General features: G+C 37.9%; 1 protein-coding gene across 3 annotated transcripts; it reads left to right on the forward strand.

The window, feature by feature from the left end:
* On the forward strand, positions 1-27,339 carry NMD3 (NMD3 ribosome export adaptor). Of its 3 annotated transcripts, none has more exons than XM_036445977.2 (16): positions 1-115; positions 506-565; positions 2,033-2,167; positions 3,385-3,481; positions 5,940-6,020; positions 7,727-7,855; positions 8,108-8,198; positions 9,263-9,341; positions 10,625-10,721; positions 13,496-13,613; positions 15,476-15,621; positions 21,708-21,820; positions 22,583-22,655; positions 24,222-24,328; positions 25,472-25,542; positions 25,952-27,339. In XM_036445977.2, the coding sequence occupies exons 2-16, from the start codon at positions 522-524 to the stop codon at positions 26,083-26,085; spliced, it is 1,515 nt and encodes a 504-aa protein (XP_036301870.1). In that variant the 5' UTR covers positions 1-115; positions 506-521; the 3' UTR covers positions 26,086-27,339. The 3 variants fall into 3 exon arrangements, with proteins under 3 accessions (XP_036301870.1, XP_045439607.1, XP_036301871.1); XM_036445978.2 differs by having other exon boundaries at positions 40-67; XM_045583651.1 differs by lacking the exon at positions 2,033-2,167.

A 27,339-nucleotide genomic window follows, 5' to 3' on the forward strand; every position in this document is an offset into this window, starting at 1 on the left:
CTCAGCCGCGAGATTTGGATTCTCCTGTCGCGAGATTTCCACCGGCCCGGCCGCGGAGGCCGTTGGGGCGGTTTGGGGGTTTTTGAGAAGTTGGGGTCCTGCCTACAGGAGCTAAGTAGGTTCTGGGGGCCGAGACCCAGGCTTTCGTGGCGCGGGGTCCCTGGGGCGAGAGTGGGGCGCCCCCCCGGGCTCGGCGGCCTCTGGCCGCGTGCGCGCCGCGTGTGCGCTGCGGGTCCCCATCCGAGGTCTCCCCGGCGGGCGCGGGTCCGGGGCGGGGGTGGCCCGCGGCGCAGGGACGCCGTCCGGGGGCTCCCGCGGGCCCGGGCGGGTGGCCGCGGCGGCCCGGTCCGCCCCGCCGGCGTGGCGCCCGGGTGACACGTGGGCCCGCGGCCGGGTTGGTGGCCCGAGAGGGTCGCCATGGCTGCCTTCAGAGAGGCGGGAGGAGGAGGAGGTGTGGGTAGAAGGCGGACACAGGACGGATCCCACGGCTTCGCTTCCTTTTCAGACTCGGGCCCCGCACCATGGAGTACATGCCGGAGTCCGCCGAGCGCACCCCCGGGCACATGTGAGTCCCGCCCGTCCCTGCATCCCCAAGATGTTCAAGTCAGTCTGAAACTTACTGGGAGAAACGCTTTAAAAAAAAAAAAAAAAAAAAAAAAAAAAAAATATATATATATATATATATATATATATATATATATACACACACACACATACATATAAATATATATATATATATATATATATATATATATATATATATAATTGATTTCTTACAGAGAGGAAGAGAGAGTTAGAAACATCAGTGAGAGAGAATCATCGATCAGCTGCCTCTTGCACACCCCCTACTGGGGGATGTGCCCACAACCAAGGCACATGCCCTTGACTGGAATCGAACCTGGGACCTTTCAGTCCGCAGGCCGATGCTCTATCCACTGAGCCAAACCGGTTTCAGCTTTTTTTTTTTTTTTTTTTTTTTTTTTTTTTGAGAGGACAGTTCTTAAGTGAAAAAGAAAATTCTTATTTCCCGAGGAAATAGAATTGATTTTTACTTGGAAAGATATCGCAACTATTTGCTTTAAGAGAGTTTATATATGTGTGTGTGTATGTATATTCTCCTATGTTCTTCTAGATGGGCGCTGTCCAGTTCCATAGCCATTAGACAGATGTGGCTGTTGAACTATAAAGTAATTACGATGAAATAAAATGAATCATTCAGCTCCTCAGACGTGCTGAGCTATTGTACAATTCAAGTGTTCAGTAGTCACGTGTGCCTCCAAACAGGACATTGCGGATTATAGAACATTTCTTTGGACAACATCAGTGATTTAAAAAATATATATATTTTATTGATTTTTTTTTTTTTTACAGAGAGGGCTAGAGAGCTAGAAACATCAATGAGAGAGAGACAACGATCAGCTGCCTCCTGCACACTCCCTATTGGAGATGTGCCCACAACCAAGGTACATGCCCTTGACTGGAATGGAACCTGGGACCTTTCAGTCTGCAGGCCGATGCTCTAGCCACTGAGCCAAACTGGTTAGGGCAACATCAGTGATTCTTGACCATCATCAGCATGCTCTTAGTGCATCCAGGACCCTGACACTCATCGGTTATCGCTAGACATGATACTCTTTGCAGCCTGTGAAAATTTTCTGCTCTGGGTAAATGTTTATATTTTGGCAGTCTATGTGCTATGCTGAAGCTTTAAAAAATGTCTTTGGGCTGTAATGCTCTCTGAGGACTGTTAGACATAATTCAGACTCTCTAGACCCTTTGGATATATTTTGAGGCTTTTTGGAATTTTGGCCATCCTTGATTATTATTATTTTTTTTTAATCTCAGTATTCCAGGTTGTTCTTTATTACCTTTTTGAAATTCCTTCCCCCCCCCCCCCCCCCCTGCTTTTAGGGCAGAGAGATTATGGCCCTAACTTGAAGGCTTTTGTTTATTTGTTTGGTAGTTTTCAAAACGTAACAGTGCATTTGTGACATCTAATTTGTAAACTTTATGCTTGCTTTCTTTCTTTCAGCTTGTGCTGCGAATGTGGTGTTGTAATTAGTCCAAACCCTGCCAATATTTGTGTGGCCTGTCTGCGAAGCAAAGTAGACATCAGCCAAGGCATCCCGAAACAGGTCTCTGTGTCTTTCTGCAAACAGTGCCAAAGGTATGGTGTGGTACTAGTCATCCTACTTACAGTTGAGAGTTATATATAGGAGAGCATCCAGGTGCATGAATAAAGTGCATGTAATTGAGAATTAAGTTTTATTTATGTCATTGTTGTCAAAGATTTTAGAACTTGCAATTTTGTAGTGTACTTTTTAGTTTTCCCTGCTAATCTGGTAAAGATGTGTAAGGATATATATAAATTTGTTCTTTTTATGTTTAGAGATTAGTGTGTTTGATGTATACAGTGAATATATAACGAGTTGATGTTTGTAAGCGGGTGAACCATTTAAGACATACTATTATTATCATAGTAGTTCCCCCCCCCTCTTAGTCACTTGAAGCTAAAAAAGCACCTTATATTTTTAGTAATTTAGCAATGTGTTTTAAAAATTACATCTATAAATGTCCCCATGTAACTAAAATGACTAGTTGATGGGGGGAAAAGCTCAGTAAATCATATCTGGAATGGTCTGAATTGAAACTGGATTTGAAGGCAGAAGACCTGTGTGTGTGTTTACAACAAAGGGACCTGTATAATGAATGAATGAATGAATCTTGAAAAGTATGGCAAAGTATTCGCATAGCACATGAATGTATCATGTATTTAACAAGCATTTATTGAGCACTTACTATGTGCTAGGCATTGTTGTAAATCCTGGGTGGACTGGGATAAAAAACTTAAAGCATGTGCATAAGGAATTTCAATTTTAACTTGGGTTTTATGAAAGATTTTAAAACTTGTGGTTTACAGTTAAAATTTGGAAAGGGACTTGAAATAGATGAATAGTCTGAAGTATATTGGTACATAGTATGTAGTACTAATTTATTTTTTTAGTGTGAGAAATAAGCAGTTCCCTAACATTACAGAAGTACATTACAAATCATTTTAATGGCATTTTGAGATTCATGGAACTTTTGATCCTTTTGTCGTCCTCACTGGAACTCTTACTGGTGCTTGAAGAATAAGACCTCTTTAATACAATAGGTTATTTTAGTTTATCCTTTGCAAATACCCAGAATTTTATCTTGTTAACTAAAGCTACACTTCTAATTGAAAGTTTTCTAGAACTATTAAAGTATATTTGGGATAAGTGCTTCAGATTAGCCTTGGGTTATTATATCTGGTTAATAACCAGTATTATATCTGCATATTTAGATGGAAATTTTTTGTTTTTCCTTGAGAATGGCTGGGTTTCAGTATATTATCTCTCTCAGATATTTCCAGCCACCAGGAACTTGGATACAATGTGCATTAGAATCCAGGGAACTTCTTGCTTTGTGTTTAAAAAAAATCAAAGCCCCTCTGAGTAAGGTAGGTCAAATAGCTACCTTTTTGTAATATCTTTTTAATATCTCATTTTCGGAAAATCCTTGTATAAATAGGTTTTTCAAAAGTAACTATTAAATGATACTGTTGGTAAGCATTCTGCTACAAGTATTTCATTTTTAAAGTTACATATATTCTTTTTAAAAAATATATATTTTTATTGATTTTTCAGAAAGAGGAAGAGAGAGGGATAGAGAGTTAGAAACATCGATGAGAGAGAATCATCGATCAGCTGCCTCTTGCACATCCCCTACTGGAATCGAACCCGGGACCTTTCAGTCCGCAGGCCGACGCTCTGTCCACTGAGCCAAACTGGTTTCGGCTATATTCTTTTTAATGAAAGTGAAAATCCACTTGCTTTGAAAGACCTAATATACAATCAAATTTGTTATTCATTATTTATGGAGAACTTTTTTTTTTTTTAATCTTGTGTTGCCTCCATCTTTTTTTTTTTTTTTTTAATCTATTTTATTGATTTTTAACAGAGAGAAAGGGAGAGAGATAGAGAGTTAGAAATGTCGACAAGAGAGAAACATCGACCAGCTGCCTCTTGCACACCCCCTACCGGGGATGTGCCCGCAACCAAGGTACATGCCCTTGACCGGAATTGAACCTGGGACCTTTCAGTCCACAGACCGACGCTCTACCACTGAGCCAAACTGGCTTTGGCTTGCCTCCATCTTTTTAAAAAAATATACATTTTATTGATATTTTACAGAGAGGAAGGGAGAGAGAGAGAGCTAGAAACGTCGATGAGAGAGAAACATTGACCAGCTGCCTCTTGCACACCCCCTACCCGGGATGTGCCTGCAACCAATGTACATGCCCTTGACCTGAATCGAATCTGGGACCTTTCAGTCACAGACCGACGCTCTACCACTGAGCCAAACTGGTTTCGGCTATGGAGAACTTTTATATGCAATTAATTTCTTGGGAAATATTTGTATAAAACTATTGCTAAACTTTGTCTTTTTCCTTTTGTATTCTTTCAAATGTTTATGTTGTATTGTTTTGTCTTTTTCCCCCCGTGTTCTTGGCAGTTTTCTGTACTATCTTCGTATTGATTCCCTCTCCCTTCCTCTCTGAAATCAATAAAGTTATATTAAAAAAAAAAAAAAAGAATGCATCAAGACTGAAGGAAGGGAGAGGGAGAGATAGAAACATCAATGATGAGAGAGAATCACTGATCAGCTGCCTCCTGCACATCCTCCAATGGGGATCAAGCCCGCAACCCAGGCATGTGCCCTTGACCGGAATCGAACCTGGGACCCTTCAGTCCAAAGGCTGACGCTCCAATCACTGAGCCAAATCAGCCAGGACAAGTCTTGATGTATTCTGTTCTTGAATTTTACTGAGGGTTTGTTAGTAGGTTTAAATTTTTTCCCTCTATTTTCTGATTTGTCTTCCTTATTTCTAGAGTCAGTTTTTGTTTTTGTTTTTGTTTTTTATGTATATATAGTAAAACCTTAATATTTTCTGGCTTGCTGCAGCTATACTAGATAATCTAGCTCTCACCAGCCAGGACTTTAAATTATCACCTGCCACTGATGTCTCCCAAATACATTGTCTAGAGCTCAGATTTCTCCATAGAGCTCCAGACTAAATATATTTTTATCTACTGAACAACTTCACTTGGACATCTCATAGATGAATCCTCTTAAACTCAAATGTCTGAAACCAAATGTAATATCTTCTCCCTATTAAATCTGATATTTTTTTGTGTGTGTCAAAAAAATAGCATTATCTAGATGCCCAAGCTTGAGCATCATTCTAGGATGCTCTTTTCCTCCTTCCATATCTAGTAATTAAATCCTATAGATTTTATCTACTAAATAGCTCTTGGATCTTTTTATTTCTGTTATTTCCAGTACCTCTCAGTTCAGCTCACCTACAGTTTCCAAATTATTGAAACAGCCTCTTGTTCTCTCATCTCTATCTTTAAAATACCCATTTTAGCTATGTACATAAAAAGACCTCCAGTGAATGCTCATTCTTTATTTTATTTATTTTTTGTTAATCTTTACCTGAGGATATTTTTCCATTGATTTTTTAGAGAGAGTGGATGGGATGGGGAGAAACACGGAGAGAGAAACATCCATGTGAGAAAGACACATTGATTGGTTGCCTCCTGCATAGACCCTGACTGGTGCCGGGGATTGAGCCTACAATCAAGGTATATTCCCTTGACTGGGAATTGAACCTGTGACCCTTCAGAGTGAGGGTTGATGCTCTAACCACTAAGACACATGGTCAGGGCAGATTGTCTATTTATTTGCTGTTTTTGTTGCCATACCTTTCATGCTAAATTTTTATTTTTTACTGGTTAGTTTGGGTAGGGATGTTAATTACAGATTTCTTAAGAAATGTATTTGTTAATGAACTCTTTCATATTTTTCTCCTCAAATGGGAATTTATGTTTCATTCTGTTTGTGTTTTATTGAAGGTTCGGCTTGTAGATGCAGGCTTTGTTTGGACTGAGCCCCATTCTAAGAGACTTAAAGTTAAACTGACTGTTCAGAAAGAAGTAAGTTGTGATAATTTTCTCAGCATGGTTAAAATATAGGTGGTCAAAATGAAGGGGTTATTAGTTACTTGGTGACTTGAACAGCTTAAAAGGTCACAAATAAACTTAATTATACCTTTGTTTTCTTTTGGATCATTTACATAGATGATTGGGTCACTAATAAAGCTTATGATTAGAGGGCTAAGCTAATCTTATTTTTGTGTTAACTGCTCAATTTATTTGGTTTGTGTAATGGCCCAACTTGGGCCCATAAGATAATCTTTTCAAAGTTGCTAATTTTTTTTTTATTACTTTTTAAAATATATTTTTATTGATTTCAGAGAGGAATGGAGAGGGAGAAAGAAACATCAATGATGAGAGAGAACCTTGATCGACTGCCTCCTATACTCACACCCTACTGAGGACAAGCTGGCAACCTGGGCATATGCCCTGACCAGAAACTGAACCATGACTTCCTGGTTCATAGGTTGACACTCAGCCATCTGGCTGGGCTTAAAGTTATTTTTATTAGGAAAAAGACTGAAGTAAAAAAATGATCTAAGTGCTTCTCAAACTTGTTTGATGATCATGACAGTAATTGAGTCAATTTCTCACATCCAGGATTCTACTGGATGTGAGAAAAGCTTCCCGGGTGATTGCAGATGATTGGCTTTGTTTAGAAACAATTAACTTAGGAGTGTTTTTGTCTTATTTTTTCCCTAAGGATGGATTTTATATGCACATGTGCAAATACTAGAGGTCTGGTGCATGAAATTTGTGCTCTCGGGGGTGGGAAAATCCCTAATTGCCTAAGCCCAGCCTGTGCCCTCTTGCACTCAGGGAGCCCTTAGGGGATGTCCTTAGTGCTGCCACAAAGGTGGGAGAGGCTCCCACCACTGCCACTGTGCTCACCAGCCATGAACCCACTTCTGGTAGAACATCACTCCCCCTGTGGGAGCACACTGACTACCAGGGAGCAGCTCCTGCATTGAGCATCTGCCCCCTGGTGGTCAGTGTGCATCATAGTGACTGGTCATTTAGCCCTTCGAGTGATTTGCATATTAGCCATTTAGCCTTTTATTATATTGGATACCCTATATCAGGCGTCTTCAAACTACGGCCCTCGGGCCACATGCGGCCCGCAGAGGAGTCTGATCCGGCCCGCCAGGTTTTTTGGGCAGTGAGCGCAGCCAAGGTGTTACAGTAGGAATTAGTAGTTCATATAGTCCGGCCCTCCAGCTCTCTGAGGGACCGTGATCTGGCCCCCATTTTAAAAAGTTTGAGAACCCCTGCCCTATATAATAAAAGTGTAGTATGCAAATTGTCCCCTCGCCTGGGAGTTCCTCCAGGAGTTCGACCAGGGGGTGGGGCTGGCTGGGGGAAGGGAGGGAGTACTGTGCTGCTAGGGACCCTGCCAGCGCACTAATTTCGTGCACTGGGCCTCTGGTATAGATAAAAAATTCTGCAAAAAAATTCTCATAACCATTTCAACTAAAGGTAAATTTGAAATGTTAATATAGTAATAAATACTACAAATTAAACCTGTATATCTTTCTTGAAATAGTATAACTTATTCATATAATAAAGTGATTGTTGATATTCTCAAAGTATTAGTAGATAATGATATTGAGTTAAATATTAAAAGTGTCTTCTTTTAAGAAAAAGATTTGTTATTAAACAGAAGGAAAGGATGAAGGAGTATGATTGTTTTTTTTTTTTTAAATCAGGTGATGAATGGTGCTATCCTTCAGCAAGTGTTCGTGGTGGATTATGTTGTTCAGCCCCAGATGTGTGGAGATTGCCATAGAGTAGAAGCTAAGGATTTCTGGAAGGCTGTGGTTCAAGTTAGGCAAAAGGTAATGAAAGATGATGAGTGAATCCTCCAGTTTGTATATATTTGTCAGTTATAAATAAAACCTCCTTTTTCCCCCAGATCCTTCATGCACCAGGGCTAATCCCTAGAGCATCCACCTTTAGAAATAGATCACTATTGCATTTTAGATATCTTTAAAGATTATTTTGTTTTTAAAATCTGTGTGCAATATCTATAGATAGCTTTTTTTTTTTTTCCATTTCATGTATTAATTTAATAATGCATTTATGTTTAGACTTTGCACAAAAAAACTTTCTACTATCTGGAACAGTTAATTTTGAAGTATGGAATGCATCAGAATACACTTCGTATCAAAGAAATTCATGGTGAGTTAAAATGTAAAGTCATTTGAAATGATGTCAGAATTTTATTTCAGCTAACCTAAGGAGTCTTTTACTGATAATATCTAAAATAGTACTGTTTAAAAGAACTTTCTGTTAGGAAGAAAAATGTCTTATTTCTTTATCTGGACTGTTCAGTATGTAACCAGTAGCCATATGTAAATATTGGATACTTGAAATGTGCCTAGTGCAGCAGAGGAACTGAATTTTTATTTTTTTTCTGTTTTAATTTAAATATATACTAAGTAGCTAGCAGATGACTAAACCAGTAACTACATTAATAGATTGTCAAGTACTATGATAGAAAATTCATTGGAAATTTGTTTTAAGCAGAGATCAGTTTTTGATGGAAAGAAAGTTATTTTTGAAAACTCTTAAGTTAGTTATTTTGTAGATATTTGTTTTTCATATGCCTAAAGGCATTTATTATGGATATATTAAATCAGAAGACTGAACTTAGTAATAATAAACAGTGGTAAACAAATGATATAATTAGATTTCTTGAAGATGGAATTTAAAATTTTTTGCATAATTTTATAATGGCTCTTTAGAGCATATTTTTATCATTTGCTGTTCATGTAGCATACTTATACAATTAGATGATGGATGAATATTTCTTTAATTAATAGTAAAAAATATAAATATTCTTTAGCACACTCTTAAATTTCTTGCTAACAGTGCTTGCTGCTGGTAGACAGTACATTGTTTTTCTAGTCTCTAAAGTAGGGGTGTTGAACTCAATCAGAGAAGGGGCCAAAATCTAAAATCCAGCCTAAATGGCGGGCCGAATGGTTTCCTGAACAGTCATAAACTGTCATTGTGATGGAAACGCAGCGGAGTGCAGTGATGACAGCGCGGTGCGGGCCACATTGCAAGGCCTGGCGGGACGGATTTGGCCCGCGGGCCTTGTGTTTGACACATGTGCTCTAAAGTATAGGTTTAGAAATAGCTATTCTTAAAGGATTTGTTATATAGTCATGTTAGTAGAGAAAATCTTATTTTGCAGAATTATTTTCATGTTTATGTTTTTTTTTTGTTTTTTTTTTAAGATGGACTAGATTTCTATTATTCTTCAAAGCAGCACGCTCAGAAGATGGTAGAATTTCTTCAGAGTACAGTTCCCTGTAGGTATGTTCTGAACCTAAATGTGATTAATTAAATCCAAGCAGTGGGGAGTGGATATAGGTCTTATCCATGCTTTATACTGAAAGAGCCTCTTTTGTGCTAAAACTAGAGGCCCAGTGCACGAATTTGTGCAATGGTGAGGTACCTTAGCCTGGACTGCAGCTTCTTGTAATCCAGGACTCCTCAGGGAATATTCAACTGCCAGTTTTGGCATGATCCCCAGGGATTGTAGGGTTTAAACTGCCAGTTTGACAACCCCCGAGGATGTAGTAGTGCACAAAGCAGCAGGTAGCCAGGGAGGAGCCTGAGCCTGGGCCAGGCACCGTACCACTCCTGCTCCTCCTGGCCCTACTGCGCCTGCCACTGCTGCCACTCAAGTAGCACTGCTGTGGAGACAGGAGAGGCTTGTGCCGCTACAGCTATGCTTCACAGCCATGAGCCCAGCATCTGCTGCCTGTCGGTTAGCTGAGAGGCGCTCCTGCTGTGGGAGCCCGCTGATTACCAGAGGCCAGTTCCTGCATTGAACGTCTGTCCCCTAGTGGTCAGTATGCATCATAGTGACTGGTTGGCTGGTTGTTCAGTCGTTCGGTTGCTCTGTTGCTTAGGCATATATATATATATATATATATATATATATATATATATGTATGTATGTATGTATGTGTATGTGTATATGTGTATATGTATATGTATATGTATATGTATGTATGTATTTAAAATTGTAGGAGGAATACTTACGCAATTAGTGAACATTTATTTGTTTTAGTCACTTAAGGGAGGAAGTATTACCCTAAGAGCACATTTGGGGATATAGACCTCACCCTGTGGTAAGCACTGTAGTGCCAAACGATTGATTGAATATCTTTAAATAAGAGAACAGAAAGAAGGGGTAGAGAGCTTTGAGGAGAAGCTTCATGGAGGAGAAAGGGCTCCTAAAATGGGAAATTTTCAAAGGTACAATTTATGTTGAAAAGTGAGATTAGTGTGAACAAAGTCTTATGGATATTAGTGTACCTTTTAATAGATACTGCATATGGATTAGAATGGTCTGAGCCAAGGGAATGTTTGTAGGTTTTTAGTAGATAAAGTTGAAAATAGTTAAGGTGCAGTCATATTAGTGAAGGTTTGAAATGTAAATGGGTGAAATTAGCTTCACTATAGCAGATATCAGAAAGCTGTTTCAGACTTTTACTAGTGATGATTGGATTTGATGAAAATTGATATTTCGAGACCTTAGAAAGTTAGACATTTGTCTTTTCATTATTATTAACTTTTTCTCTTAATAGATACAAAGCCTCACAGAGACTGATCTCTCAGGATATTCATAGTAACACATACAATTACAAAAGCACTTTTTCTATGGAAATTGTTCCAATATGCAAGGTACTTTTTCTTATTTAATTAATCCATATCCATAAAGAGTACAAGTAATTAATTGGTTTATATGTAATGATTAACTTTCAGTTTCCTTCTGGGTTTGTTAAAATTTTAGAATAACTTCCTTCATAAATGATTTCTAACACACACAACCATGTGAAAAAGATGTTAAAAAGTAATTACACTTAAAATTGGCATTCCCTTTCTTTGAGTGTATAGATAGGCCTATTTCAGTTTTTTAATGTCCTTATTCCTTAAAATTTGTGATCCTGTGGATACATGATAATTCTATGAAACTTTGAATACAGAAATACCATTAAAATAAATATCAGTGAACTAGTTTGGAATATGTTCAAAATAGATTTTAGCGTGATGAAAATAAACAGTATTGTAGAAATGAGACCATAGAATCATTTTTGTCATTAAAAACATAATGTGAATAACACTTGAAATGTGTAGGTTATCATTTAATTTAATTGTACTAAGGTAAAAACTTGCTTCTAAAAACATAAGTGGATTAAAATTTAACAAATAGTTATGAGGATCTAGTGTACAGAAGACTATGCTAAGGATTATGTCTCTAGAGGTCTCTGCAATATTTTATATGTTGATATTTAAAACAAATAATATTAAGTGCCATAATTTATTCTGAGCATTCTGTATAAGTTAATATCTAAGTACTTGAATATATTTCACCTCTTTATATCTCATAATTACCAGGGTAAATTATACTAGCATGTTGAAGATGAGGTAATTGAATCTTCCAGAGATTAGATGACTTGACCAGAGTTACACAACTGTAAAATGATGAAGCCAGGATTTATTTGTACCTAGGTCTGCAACTTAAGCTTTAAAGCTATTATTGCTAATTTATAATGTAACACAATTTCAGGGATGAAATGATGGCTTGATGAAGCCACAATTTATTTGTACCTAGGTCTGTGACTTTTAAGCTTTAAAGCTATTATTGCTAATTTATAATGTAAATGTAATTTCAGGGATGAAATGATGGCTTAAAGTAGGGTTAGCAAAGTTTTTCTGTAATGGGCCAGATAGTAAATATTTTCAAATTTTAGGCCATATAGTCTCCTTTGCAACAATTCAACTCTTGCTATTGCACAAAGTAGCTATAGATAATAGGTAAAGGAATGGCTGAGGATGTGTTCCATAGAAGTGGACTGTGGTCCAAATTTGTCCTGTGGGGCATATTTTGCAAACCCCTGATTTAAAACTGAACATTTTACTGGTGCAAAAGGAAATATAAATCTAGGTGTGAGGGCATATTTGAGAACTTGTATATAAAGTACTTTGAGTGATTCATACAGATACTGGATGCATACACCCATGTAAAGTAGTATTTTCGTTCATCTTTGGAGACTCTTAAGTTAAAAAGGAAGTTACTGGACTAGGCGCTATTAGGGAATATGCAGATATCCTTTTAGTGGAGGAACCTATGATTATGAATAGATGCAGCTTAAAATATAACCCATATTCTTTTATATTTTAACTAAAGGCCTGGTGTATGAAAATTCATGCACTGGAGGGGCGTCCCTAAGCCCAGCCTGCCCCCCTCACAGTCCAGGAGCCCTCAGGGGTAGGAGGTGACCTGGTGATCAGGGGAAGGTGACACCCTCATCATACCTCTGCTGCTGCCACTGCCGGCAGTGCAAGCTTCAACTGGCCCTGTTTATTTGAGCCTTGGGTGGCCCTGGGCAGCTGGGCAGCTGCCATTGGCAGCTTGCTGCACCTCTGGATGGCCCTGGGCTGCTAGGAAGCTGAGAAGATTGGGGAACTCTGAGGCAGGCACATGGAGTGACTGGACCCATCTGGGGGCAGACCTGGCTGTGCCTCGCTCCTGCCGCCCTGGTGGGGCTGAGGGGACTAGGTGCTGCCATCTTGTGGCTGTGGGTGCCACCATCTTTGAGGGCATGACAGTCAATTAGCGTATTCACTCATTGGCTGTGGGCACCGCCATATTTGTGAGGGTGTGACCATCAATTAGCATATTCCCTCTTTATTAGATAAGATACAGTTTATAAACAGATAATCCCATTACTGGTATTATTTCCCAATGTACACATAGAGGTGTACCGTTTGGGGCATATTGTTAATGTAGCCATAAAAGAGAAATATGTGGCTCCCCTGAAATACGTTTTTTATGGAGATTGAAAGAAGTCACAGGTAGATTTAGAAAATTACTCTCCTTCTGATACTTAATACTTTGCCTAGGATGTACAATGTTAACATAGAGTGGTAAGCATTCACACTTCAATAAAATTGAAATAAATTAATAGCTTGATGGATATGACCTGAAAAAAAAATTAAAGCATTTTTATTAAGACAAGTATGCTGCTGAAACCAGTTTGGCTCAGTGGATAGAGCGTCAGCTTGCAGACTCAAGGGTCCTGGGTTCGATTCCGGTCAAGGACATGTTGCAGGCCCTTGGTTGCAGGCACATCCCCAGTGGGGGGGTGCAGGAGGCAGCTGGTCGATGTTTCTCTCTCATCAATGTTTCTAATTCTCTCTCCCTTCTTCTCTGTAAAATATCAATAAAATATATATGTTAAAAAAAAGACAAATATGCCCATTTTAAGAAGGTATAGCTTATTTTCTGTTTCTCTAAAAATTCTTTTTTTAAGGCCCTTGTTTGATTCACAGAATTAAAAATTTAATGTTTTAATTTGAGCAAATGCATTTGAATCAGATATTCATTGATGAGTATTTTTTGGAGACTGTTACTTAAGATTAGCTTCACTCTAAATGTGAGTTCTTATGTCTAGGATAATGTTGTTTGTCTGTCTCCAAAACTGGCACAAAGCCTGGGAAATATGAATCAGATTTGTGTGTGTATTCGCGTAACCAGTGCCATCCATCTCATAGATCCAAATACCCTACAGGGTAAGTTTTTGGAACTGTTTGTCTTGACAATTCTATCTGGTAAGCAGTAATAATTTATATTGTTAATTTTATCAAAATTTTAAATAATATTCTGAAAAACTAGTTAACAGTTTTACTATTGTTTCTTGTTTCTTACAAAACCCTAATTTTTATTATTTATTTATTTATTTATTTTTTAAATCTTTATTGTTCATATTATTACAAAGGTTCCTTATTTCTTCCCCCTTCCACCATGTTCCCACCCCACCCTCTGCCCCCTCCCCTTCCCCCATCGTCCTCATCCATAGGTGCAGTTTATGTTCAGTCTCTTCCTCCCTCCCTTTCCCCAGAACAGTCAGTCCACTCCCCTCCCATATCACCGAATCTACTACAATGAACCGCTATTATTGTTCATCAGGTTTTTCAATCTCCTTTTGTTGTTGTTGTTGTTTTTTTTTTAATTAATAAACTTTTACACTTCTAAGAATAAATTTTAAAATCTAATAATTTTAAACCTTGCAAAACCCTAATTTTTAAAGCTTTTGATAAGTAACCTTGTATTTTATACTTGAAGAAATAATTCTGTGAACTTTTAAAAATATACTAGTTTTGTGCTATTTATTTTACTTATAAAATATATTTTTATTGACTTCAGAGAGGAAGGGAGAGGGGGAGAAAGAGAGAGAGAGAGAGAAAAAAAAGAGAGAGAGAGAGAGAGAGAGAGAGAGAGAGAGAGAGAGAGAGAGAGAGAGAGAGAGAAACATCAATGATGAGAGAGAATCATTGATCAGCTGCCTTCTGCATGCCCCTTAGTGGGGATCTCGAGCCTGGAACCTGGGCAAGAGCCCATGACCAGAATTGAACCTGGGACCCTTTAGTCCACAGGTCGATGCTGTATTCCCTGAGCCAGACCAGCCACAGCATATGCCATTTATTTTTACTGAAATTGACTTATTTATCTCATTTTACTTTTGTGACAAATTAAAGTTTAGAAAGTTAACTTTTTGTAATTCGGTAGAATATTTAGTTTAAATATGAATTTTAACTAATTTCATCTTTACTACACATAATTTTTAACATTTCCTTGATAAAAACTATTTTTTAAAGAAGATCCCATATTGATAGGTGTCTCCTCAGGACTTGTTTGCATCTCCTATTTCTTGATCTTTTTCACTTTTTATTTTTAATATAAGTTTTCTGTTATAAAAAATTGAGTTTATTTTGCTGTTTCCCCAAAAGTCATTTATTATCCTTATCAATTAGATTAGAATTCATCAGGCAGAGGATTTTTTTTTTTTTTTTTACAATATTGGGATGAACATCTATCAGGTAAAACTTTTCCATAAGTTTTCCATAAATTAAGTGCCTAAGACAACTGATAATGTTTCTGAAATAAAATGCTAACCCATGAAACAACTAACAACTGATTGTATCTGACTTTATATTAAAGGCACTTAGCCTTGTGGTGTTGTGATGTTAGTAACTTCTTAAAGATAATATTTGACACCTGATAGTCTCTTGAGCTGTGAGCAGTTTGGGCTGATTTATAGGAGTAAATGGTGACTCTAGGCAGGGGTCTTCAAACATGCGGCCCGCAGAGGAGTCTGATCCGGCCCGCCAGGTTTTTTGGGCAGTGAGCGCAGCCGAGGTGTTACAGTAGGAATTAGTAGTTCATATAGTCCGGCCCTCCAGCTTTCTGAGGGACCGTGATCTGGCCCCCACTTTAAAAAGTTTGAGGACGCCTAGAGAGTGAGTTGCCTGTTGTTCCTGTTGACTGCATGCTTCCCAGTTCGTACATACCAAATTGTTCCTACTTATAACACCTGTTGATTTTTAAAACACTTCATTTCTTTTGTTCTTTAGTAGTCTCTGTTTATTCTTAGTGGCAGATATTGATGGGAGCACTTTCTGGAGTCACCCTTTCAATAGTTTATGCCATCCCAAACAGCTAGAAGAGTTTATTGTGATGGAATGCAGCATAGTCCGAGATCTAAAACGCAAAGCAGGTGCTGGAATGATATCAAAAAAGGTAAGTACTGTCTTGTACATCTTTTTCTTCCTCCCCAAATTATTGTTTTGGTCCCAGTAATTCTAAAATGTGTTTACAAATAAAACACCACACTAGATTAAAAATGCATTCCATGTTTATATATTTTTTTGCTTTTAACATGGTAATTGTGGTGATTATTATCAGGCTTATAGTATCTGGTAAATTTATTTTTTTTAATGTGAAACATTTAGAAAAAGTTTATTATTATGGGAAAACATTTTCTTGCTTTACTTTTGTACAAGAGAATCAAGTGACAAGTTAATCTTTTATGAAAGCTGTATTATCAGTAAACTAGAGGCCTGGTGCACAAAATTTATGCAGGGGGCGCTCCCCTCAGCCCAGCCTGCACCTTCTCCAATCTGGGACCCCTTGGGGGATGTCTCAGGGATTGGGCCTAAACTGGCAATTGGACATCCCTCTCACATTTCTGGATTGATGGCTCCTAATTGCTCACCTGCCTGCTGCCTGGCTGCTCCTAGCTGCCTTCCCCTGCCAGCCTGATCACTCTCATTGCTTCTGCATGCCGGCTTGATTGCCCCTCACTGCCCTCTCTGCTAGCCTAATCACTCCCAACCCCCTGCCAGCCTGGTCACCCCTAACTGTCCCTTCCCCCCTGCTGTCCGGGTTGCTCCCAACTGCCCCGCTTCCTGCCGGCCTGGTCGCCCCATGCAGCCTGCCTGTGCAGTCATTTGATCGTTTTTCACTAACCCCTCCCTGCCGGCCTGGTTGCTCCACGCAGCAGGTTGTTCAGTTTGGTCATCTCTCACCTCCGTGCCCATCTGGTCATAGGCAGCCATCTTGTGAGGTTGTGAGGGTCAATTTGCATATTACCTCTTTATTTTATCGGATACTGAATACATCAGTTTGCATTTCTAAAACATGGGAACATTCTCTACATTAGGGGTGTCGAACTCAATCAGAGAAGGGGCCAAAATCTAAAATCCAGCCTAAATCGCAGGCCGAATGGTTTACTGAACAGTCATAAACTGTCATTGTGATGGAAACGCAGCGGAGTGCAGTGATGACAGCGCGGTGCGGGCCACATTGCAAAGCCTGGCGGGACGGATTTGGCCCGCGGGCCTTGTGTTTGACACATGTGCTCTACATAATCAAAGTGTTAACATACTATTATGCAAAGTGCTGAGGTCCCAGAAGACCTCAGCATATTTTTAAAAAAATTTTTTTAAAAACTATTTTTTAATTAATTTTTTACAGAGAGGAAGGGAGAGAGATAGAGAACTAGAAATGTCGATGAGAAAGAAACATCGACCAGCTGCCTCTTGCACACCCCCTACTGCAACCAACGTATATGCCCTTGACCTGAATCGAACCTGGGACCTTTCAGTCCGCAGACCGACCCTCTACCACTGAGCCAAACCGGTTTCGGCAGACCTCAGCATATTGTTTGTGGACTCCAAAGAAATAATCTGGAGAATTCGCTGTGCAAGACAAGTGCTTAGAACTTACATGCACACTTACAGAGTGGCCACATGGAGTTGAGGGATGGGCAGGTGAAGAGGCAGCCAGTGCTATTGTTTTATAGAGTACAGAAAACAGGGCATGCAGGGAGAGGGGGATGTGCATGAATTCAAAACAGTAACTATTTACAATCCAGATTCATATCTAGAAGCAATTACTTTGCTGGGTAGAATAAGCAATCTTGGTTGTAGGTTCTTGCTATTCATCACTTTGAATATTTCTTGCCACTCCCGTCTGGCCTGCATAGTTTCTGTTGAGAAATCAGCTGATAATCGTATGGGTGTTCCCTTGTAGGTAACTGTTTTTCTCTTGCTGCTTTTAAGATTCTCTCTTTGTCTTTTGCCCTTGGCATTTTAATTATGATGTCTCTTGGTGTCTCCTCTTTGAATTCCTTTTGTTTGGGGTTCTGTGCATTTCCTGGACTTGTAAGTCTATTTCTTTCACCAGGTGGGGGAAGTTTTCTGACATTATTTCTTCAAATAGGATTTCAGTGTCTTGCTCTCTCTCTTCTGGCACCCCATAATTCTGATGTTTGTATGCTTGAAGTCCCAGAGGTTTCTTACACTATCTTCAACTTTCTGGATTCTCTTCTCTTGCTTCTCTGGAGGAGTGTCCATTGCCTCTTTGTATTCTAAATCTTTGACTTGATTCTTGCGTTCTTCCAGTCTGCTGTTGGGTCTCTGTATAATATTTTTTATTTCAGTCAGTGTATGTTTAATTTCTAGTTGGTCCTTTTTCATATCCTCGAGGGTCTCGTTAAATTTATCGGCCTTTTCCAGGAAATTCTTGAAAAACCTTATAACTGTGGTTTTGAACTCTATATCCAGTCGTTTGTTCTTCTTCATTTCTTTTGTTTGTGATCTGTTTCCTTGTCTCCTCATTTTGCTACTTCCCTGAGTTGGTAGGGTGGCTTTGTGTGCTGGGTGTCCTATATGGTTCAATGGGTCAGCCTCCCAGTTACCTGAGGTGGACACTCTTGGTGTACCCTTTTGTGGACTATGTGTACAGCCTTGTTGTAGTGAAGTCTTGATTGTTGTTGGTATCACTGAGAGGAATTGACCTCCAGGCCAATTGGCTGTGAGGTCCCACTGTGTCTATAACAAGAATTGCTGTGCTGGAGACACGTTTATGGGGTAGGACTTGTTCCAGTAGGGCTTTAGTGCTCACTGAGTCTGCCTCTTGAATGTGTGCCTTATGAGAGTACTTGAAATCTGGTGTTGTCTCACACCGACCACTAGATACACTAGTTTCTGGATCTCCAGTGTTGTGCAGATCAGCTACTGTCTGAGGCCACCCAGCAGGAGCTACAGCAAGAATACAGTTTTCTCCTCTTTGCCTGGGATTAGGTGGTTTTGGAGCAGTCTGACTGGAACTGCAGTTTATTTTGTTAAGCTGCCCGAGGGCAGGCCATTTATATGCAAAAGCCACTGTGTGGAGCCTGGGCGGGTTTGTACAATGTGTGGGGCAGGGTCTCAGAGCGGGGCCGGGTCTCAGAGCAGGGCAGGGTCTCAGGGCGTCACTAGGCTAGGGTGTGGCAAACTGATGGCTGCCAGCCAGCCTTCTCTGCCTTTCCAAGTCCCTGTGTCCCGTGCTCCAGCACAGTAAACAATGATTACTGGGTGCACCTCTGCAAAAACGTCACCCTCACTTTCCGACCTGATGGCCGACAGGGCATCTTCTCCTCAGAGGCGTCTGGGTCCCCCCCGCGTGTCCCCAGAAACTGGATTTCAGAGTGATTGGGAGCTTGTCTCCCTTCGAGTTAAAAAAAGCCACTTTCCCAGTCGCTCGCCACAGCCCGATTCCCGTGCCTCTGAACCTCAGCTTTTCAGCGTTTGTGCTCCTTTCTCTTTCCTTCTGGATGTAAAACTTCCACTCAGCCAGCTTTCCTGTGATTCTGGGTGATAGACGTTTTGTCTTTTAGGTGTACTTTTTTTTTTTTTTTTAATATATTTTATTGATTTTTCACAGAGAGGAAGAGAGAGGGATAGAGAGTCAGAAACATCGATGAGAGAGAATCATCAATCAGCTGCCTCTTGCACACCCCCTACTGGGGATGTGCCCACAACCAAGGTACATGCCCTTGACCGGAATCGAACCCGGGACCTTTCAATCCGCAGGCCGATGCTCTATCCACTGAGCCAAACCGGTCCCGGCTTAGGTGTACTTTTGAAATTGTTTTGCGAGGCGGCAGTTTAGTTTTTTACCTCGCTATAGATTTCTTGACATTAATTTTGTATCCTGCAATGTTGCCAAATTTATTTATTAAGTCTGTTTTGATGGTGTCTTTTTTTTTTTTTTAATGTACAATATCATGTCATCTGCAAATAAGAACAGGTTTACTTCTTTTCCAATAGGACAGCTTTTTTCCCCCTCTCCTGATGACCCCTCTGTGACTGTGCCTGTCTTAGGTTGTTTCTTCCTTAAGTAATCTTACCCATCTCTGGCTAACCAGCCATCCTTTGGGGCCAAGCAGGGTGATGTGAGGTTCAGTTCTGTCTCCTTGGTAGCCTATGCCCCTGTGACCTACACGCCCAGCACCTGCCTTCGGATCCCCTCACCTGCTGGTGGGGCCCCAACACTGATCACATATCTTGGGAAACCTGGGTTTCTTCTCCAGGGAGGGCCCAGCTTGCCCCATTGGAAGAGATGGATCCATGGTACCAGTCATCACAAGGCTTCACAATAAGGACAGCTTAATTTCTTCTTGTCTAATTGCAATGGCTAATACTTCCAGTACTATGTCGAACAGGAGTGGTGAGAGTGGGCATCCCTGTCTTGTTCCTGTTTTAGGGGAAATGGTTTTAGTTTTTGTCCATTGAGTATGATGTTGGCTGTGGGTTTATCATATATGGCTTTTATTGTGTTGAGGTATGATCCTTCTATTCCCACCTTGCTGAGAGTTTTTATCAAGAAAGGGTGTTGGATTTTATCAAATGCTTTTTCTGCATCAATTGATATGACTATGTAATTTTTATCTCTCAATTTGTTTATGTGATGTATCATGTTTATTGTACCATCCTTACATCCTTAGGATAAATCTTACTTGGTCATGGTGTATGATTTTTCTGATATACTGCTGGATCCGATTTGCTAGAATTTTGTTGAGGATTTTGGCATCTATATGTTCATGAGGGATATTGGCCTGTAATTCTCTTTCATTGAGTTGTCTTTATCTGGTTTTGGTATTAGGGTGATGCTGGCTTCATAGAAGGAGCTTGGAAGTGTTCCTTTCTCTTAAAATATTTGGAATAGTCTGAGGAGGATAGGTTTTAGTTCTTCCTTGAATGTTTGGTAAAACTCCCCTGTGAAGCCATTGACCTCGGGCTTTTGTTTGCTGGAAACTTTTTGATGACTGCTTCAATTTCTTCCATAGTTATTGGCCTATTGAGATGTTTAGATTCTTCCTGATTGAGTTTTGGAAGGTTGTATTTTTCTAGGAATATGTCCATCTCCTTCAGGTTGTCCAGTTTTTGGAATAGAATTGTTCATAGTATTTTTTTTAAACAATCCTTTGTATTTCAGTGGGGTCTGTTGTTATTTCTCCTCTTTCACTTCTGATTTCGTTTATTTGCATCCTTTTTGATTCTTGGTGAGCCTGGCTAGAGGTTCATCAGTCTTATTTATCCTTTCCAAGAACCAGCTCTTGATTTTATTGATCTTTTGCATTATTTTTTGGTCTCTATGTTGCTAATCTCCACTCTGATCATGATTATTTCCTTCCTTCTGCTTACACTGGGTTTTTCATGTTGCTCTTTTTTTAAACTCTTTGAGTTGTAAGGTTAGGTAATTTATTACCATTTTTTCTTGTTTTCTGCACTAGGTTTGTAGAGCTATGAACATCCCTCTCAAGACTGCTTTCACTATGTCCCATTGAGGAATATTGGGCTTAAAATTCCCCTACTTTCCCAGTTACTCTCTTTGCTCAGTCTGTATTGGCCCATCTCCCCATGAAAACATTTCTTATGAAAATTCTATATGTGTCGCCCTGGTCAGTGTTGCTCAATTGGATGGGCGTCCTGTACACCAGAAAGTTGCCAGTTCAATTCCCTGGTAGGGGGCGTGCACGAGGCAACCTTGTTTCACTCTCACATCGATGTTTCTCTCTTTATCCCTCTCTTCCTCTCTAAAAATCAATTTTTAAAATGTTTAAAAAATTTTATATATGTCTGTTTTTAGTTGACATTGGTATCCTATCTAATAAAGAGGGAATATGCTAATTGACCCTCACGCTGTTGCATAGATGGTGGTGCCCACAACCAATATGGAGGGAATATGCTAATTGATTACCAGGCCCTCAGAGATGGTGCTGCCCACAGCCATTAGGGAGGGAATATGGTAATTGACTTCCCTACCCTTAAAGATGGCAGTGCCCATAGCCCTTTGACTAAATCTTAAGGATATTTAGTTTATTAATTTCTTAGGAATCTTTTTTATATTCACAATTAAGAAATTTCTTAATTTGACAGTGTTTCAAAGATCTGAAAAATAAAATAATTTGTTTTTAAAATGAAAATTAGAAAACCAAAATCATTGTATTTAAGTTTTCTAAGAAATGCATTTTAAGTTTCACTTTCTTTCCTGTTAAGCATACCCTTGGGGAAGTCTGGGTACAGAAAACATCTGAAATGGATACAGATAAACAGTATTTTTGTCGCACTCATTTGGGACATCTTCTGAATCCTGGGGACCTGGTATTGGGGTTTGTATTATTTTACAATATTTTCAGCTGTCAGTTTGCATTACAGATTTTCTTCTGGATTCAACAAAGCTATCTATAAAATACCAAAGTTTATTCCAAAAAGAACTTAAAAGTTCCCGTTATTGATAAGTAAATTAAGTGTGGATTGAACAGAAACCCATACTTATTCCATTTGGCCATTATCTTAAAGCATTGTTTGTTCCAAAATTTTGAGTAACTGAACTCTGAGGTTGTATGGTTACATCATATATACAACTTTTTGAGGGTAGTTTTTATTATGCATATGCTGCTGTTCAGATATTTCACTTTTACAAAATGGCAGCCATGTATGTAAGAGGCCTTGACAGGCATAGGATAGCCCTTTCTGATGCAGAAGTTATCGTCATGCCTAACACATTACTTTTGCACTTAGGGTTTTAGTTAGTTTTACTAGAGAATGAGGGTATTTTTTTGTTTTATTATAAACTGAATTGAACAATCTAACTTTCATTTAGACTGATAGATAAGTATTTTACTCTTTACAAATACACGGTGAGATAGAGAGTAATAGATATGTAAAACTCAGATTTAGTGTACATTATCTTTACTATGATATGTAGAAGCTTGTTCACTGTATTTGTACACTGAAAAACTTTTGAAATTGTGATGCATATTAAATGTTTGATCTGAGGAGGAACTTTTAGGTGATTATCCATAAAATAAAAAGTTACTTGGAAAGGGAAAATGTTTTTGCCATTAAGTGTTTTATTATTTTCATTTCAGGTTTGATTTGGCAAACTGTAACGTAAATGATGAACATGTCAACAAAATGAACTCCGATAGAGTCCCAGATGTGGTAAGGCTTTAGATTTTTTCTTTTTTTCCTTGTGTTAAAGAGGATTGATGTAACTCTTAAGCCTAAGATGCACAAGTTCACATTTTAAAAAATAACAAATCAATTTAGAGGTTTCTTTTGAAATTGCACTTAAGGTATAATAGCAAAGGCCTTCATTTTAAGTTAACACTTTTCAATTAGTATGCCATAAGATTTTTTAAAACTTGCAATACCTATTAGTCAGATGCGCTGACCTCTATTCTCTTAGATTCTCAAATAAAAAAATTATAGCCAACACAATAGCCGTCTGATATGAATGAATAAAAAATATACTTACTTTTTGGAAGATCGGTAAAAAATATATTTTTTTGGTGTGCCACAGAATTTTAGTAACTGGTTTATGCGTGCCATGAGATGAAAAAGGTTGAAGGTTGCTGTTTCATATGATTTCTCTTAGTGGGGAAAACTCAAGATTTAAAGAGTTCTTTTGTTGCTCTTATAATTAAATTTTCATATTCTGTCAAAATAACTATTGGTAGAGAAAAAAAGAAATTTGCAGCTAAAGTCGATGACCTTTATAGTTTATTCAGGTTCATTCTTTTAGGCTCAGCTTATTTCATGTAATGTTCAGTTTGGAAGGCATTTAGAATTAAATTCTTTTTCTGGTTAGAATATAATTACAGTTGAAAGTAATCTACATAGTAGCAAGTCTTAGAGAAAGAATCTGACCTTTGAAAAACTAACTTAAATTCTAGCATGAGTTTATAAGAGCCACGAGCAACAGTAAATGTGAAAGACCTGTTTCTTTAATCTTTTAAAATAAACATTAATCCCTTTAACTGTGGGCAGAATAAAGTCACGGTATAAGGTGGACTCCTCTCCTCACCACCCAGTTAGGCTTCTGTTAAGTTAATTGATTTAAGATATAGAAGCATGGCTTAGGTGTAAGTTGATATTTCTAAGTAGGTCATAAAAGCAGATCATGATGGTCTTATAAGATTTTGTATTGTGTAAATTTATTTTATTCATTCTGCAATTTATTAAACTGTTCTAGGACATACGTTGTGAATAATACATAATAGTTTTGTAATTAGTGGGAATAAAAGGGAGAAAAAGTGTCTGTGATAATGTTTCAGAATGACTTATGTGAATGGTAGTTAAAAACTGAATGATGCTGTGAAAACATACGAGACACCTGAAGTTTTTGGTATGAAGAAAAACATTTTTCAATTACTGAAAAATTTTAGTAAATTTTAACAATTATACAAAAAAGTACATGCAGAAAAATATTAAAAGTTCTCTTGACTGCCTCTCGATCCCTTTCTACTCTTTTCCCCTAAGGCAGTGGTCAGCATACTGCGGCTCGCAAGCCATCTGCGGCTCTTTGGCCCCTTGAATGTGGCTCTTCCACAAAATACCACGGCCTGGGCGAGTCTATTTTGAAGAAGTGGCCTCTAACCACTGTCATCAGTTTGATGACTTCCTGGCATTCCCATAACTTTTTGTTTTTTATTTTTGCTAGATTTTGAGGCAGTGTTACCTAGTTCCTATTTTGTATAACTTTGCAAATATTTTTGTTACTTATAGGTATTAATCAAGAAGAGCTATGACCGGACCAAACGTCAGCGTCGTAGAAACTGGAAACTGAAAGAGCTTGCAAGAGAGAAAGAAAACATGGATACAGATGATGAAAGGTCCCACTTTTCATTCAGCCTCTGTGTTGTCTCAAAGGAAATCCTTATGATAATAAGTCTTTATGGTTTTCATATTAGAGTCATTACACAATTGATCCTTGCACTCAGTTTTCTTATCAATGTTTGATAGAATTAGTATAACAGGCTATGACGACATTTAACACAGATCTAGGTATTATTTTCTGGGTTATGACCTGATAATTGCAGTGTTATTGTAAATAGTTTTTTGAAAAGACAAAATATAGTAATAGCAAATGAGTACTATGACTTGGGATAAAAAGAATATGGTTCATTGATATCAAATATGCTATTTTCAAAAAAACTTGAGAAATGGAGATACTATGTTCTAGTAAAGTGTATTGGATAATTTGAAAAGTGGCCTTAATGGTAAAGACACTGATATCTAAAAAAAAAAAAGAAGAGTTTAAATAAAATTGTGTCATTAAATGTATGTGAAACTAAATTTCTCTTCTCTAAATATGAAGACATAAATGAAATAGAAAATTTGGTTCTTTTGTCCAACATCCTGAGCCTACAGATATGAAAACGATCCACATGATCTCATTATATCATCATCGAAAATTATGATTTTCTAAATTATTTCTAAAACATAATCTCATATAATTTAAAATACCAGTAGGTACGTATTACATATGTACTCATAAATTAGGTATAAGTATGCATTTGACTATTTCATTTATAGTCTTAAAAGTGTTTATAATTTTGAAAGAAAAAACTTAAAATATATATTTTTATTTTGTTGATTTTAGAGAGGATAGGAGAGTGAGAGAGAGAAACATTAATGATGAGAGAATTGTTGGTCAGTTGCCTCCTGCATGCCCCCTACTGGGGACTGAGCTGGCAAACTGGCATGCAACCTGGGCATGTGTCCTGACCGGGAATTGTATCCTGACTTCCTGGTTCATAGGTTGATGCTCAAACACTGAGCCACACACTGGCCAGGTGAAAGAAAAACTTTAAAAAACTCATCAGAATATTTAACCTGTATACTTGAAAATAAAATTATTTTAAAGATTGTAATACTTGTAACACACTTACCTTAAACTTCTGAAAAGAAAGAAAATATGACTATACTTTCTTGGTAAAAATGAAATATTTAAATGTTTCTTTATTCTTCTATAGGCAATACCAAGATTTCCTTGAAGATCTTGAAGAAGATGAGGCAATTAGAAAAAATGTAAACATTTACAGAGGTTGGTATTTGAGTGTTTTGTGTCTTCTATATTATGTAGATGTATTCCCCCACATTAAGTATTCTGGTACCTTAAACTTTGATTCTATAAATGACTTTTATTGTGTGTTTTTTAAACTACTTTAGTTAAACATTTATTTTTTAAAACCTTGCAGAACAGTAAATCTTATTAAAATGTTTGCTATATCACATTTGTATCCTAGGATGATCTCTCAAGTTGTTGACCCCTTTACTAGTAGATATTTATTTATTTATGCAGCTCAGTCATTCAATGAATGTTTAAATGTCTGCTCTAGATATAAGAGCTGTGGATATAATATGGTTAAACAGTAGTAATGATGGAAGGGGCTGGTATTTGCATATTTCCATATTTGCATTCATTTGAAATCCTCCTTGTGGTTTTTTCTTAGATTCCACCATTCCTGTGGAAAGTGAGACAGATGATGAGGGAGCCCCTAGAATTAGTCTGGCTGAGATGCTTGAAGACCTTCACATTTCTCAGGATGCTACTGGGGAAGAAGGTGCCTCGATGATGACATCATGAGATCATGTGGATAGTTTTCATATCTGTAGGCTCAGGATGCTGGACAAAAGAACCAAATTTTCTATTTCATTTATGTCTTCATATTTAGAGAGGAGAATTTTAGTTTTAAATCTAAATAAATAAGACTGTTTTGATTGCCCTCTCAAAGCATTGAAAAAGATGGCTTAGAAATTTTAGATAAAAGATTATGGAGAATATTCTTATTACTGATATTTAGACTATTTTATCTGTAGGATTTGATTGGTTTTACACAGTATTTTTACATATCATTAACATGGGATTTAAAAGCTTAGAGTAAAAGTTGTGATTCCTTGGAGGTTACCTAAGTCTGAAAACATAAAGCAAGCCTTTACATTCTTTTTGTATTGATTGCTTTTGTAAAAGAGCATATGACGAATCATTTTAATATGAACTTGTTATGCACTTTGATCCACTTTAGATCAGTTTATTGTCCTTGGGGTAGGTAGGGAAATTAGGGTTCAGTTTATCACTGGACATTAAGGAGGAAAATTAATAGTTTTTATTAACTCCTTTAAAAGTTGATAAATTGACCTGGCAGTTTATCAGAAGAAAATATATAAATTATTTGTGGATTTGTAGCAAACATAGATTAATTATTTAAAGGTTAAATAACAATTTGTACCTTTGTTATTTTTGCCTGTGCCAGCAGCTTAGGGCAGTAGCTACTTATATCATTAAAATGTCTTCCTTTCATTTCAATGATTTTTCTTTTAAAATTTTGGTTTACAAATTAAGAGGGAAAGGATTTTCTCTATATAAGTTTCTATCATTGAACACATAACCATCACAAAGAATATTAGAAGCCAGCATATAGATGAAGTAGTAAGAATGATCTTCATGCTTTATAAAACCATGACTCAGATTTGAATGAGGTTCGCCTTCCACATCCTTGAAAGAAAAGAGCTGGCTGGGGTTTTGAAGTGTTCTCAGAATGAAATAGTAAGATTCTATTTTTGTAAGTGAGATCATATTTACTAAATATGCCAGAACTAAGAGCTAATTTAAAAATTCTAGGTATACCACTAAAGAAGGAAATTGAGTAAGTGCTGAATGGAACATTTTCTTTTTTATTTTTAAAATTGAACTCCTTAATTCTGAAGTTATGAATAAAGGCCTGAACTTACTGTATGGCTTGTTTTCTGTCTCCATATTTAAAGTTTTCATTTGTGGTCTGTGTTTACTTGTTCTATGTCAAGACTTTAAAAAGCATGAAAATAAAAACATTTTCTCTTT

Source organism: Pipistrellus kuhlii, unplaced genomic scaffold (assembly GCF_014108245.1).
Source record: "Pipistrellus kuhlii isolate mPipKuh1 unplaced genomic scaffold, mPipKuh1.p scaffold_m20_p_2, whole genome shotgun sequence".
Classification (NCBI taxonomy): domain Eukaryota; kingdom Metazoa; phylum Chordata; class Mammalia; order Chiroptera; family Vespertilionidae; genus Pipistrellus; species Pipistrellus kuhlii.

What these genes read in the sequence shown, in the direction of transcription:
- NMD3 (XM_036445977.2), top strand. Translation starts at nt 522, where the DNA reads ATGGAGTACATGCCGGAGTCCGCCGAGCGCACCCCCGGGCACAT. An exon ending in TTCTGCAAACAGTGCCAAAG is followed by an intron (nt 2,168 to 3,384) that starts GTATGGTGTGGT and finishes TATCTCTCTCAG; the next exon opens with ATATTTCCAGCCACCAGGAA. An exon ending in TCAAAGCCCCTCTGAGTAAG is followed by an intron (nt 3,482 to 5,939) that starts GTAGGTCAAATA and finishes GTTTTATTGAAG; the next exon opens with GTTCGGCTTGTAGATGCAGG.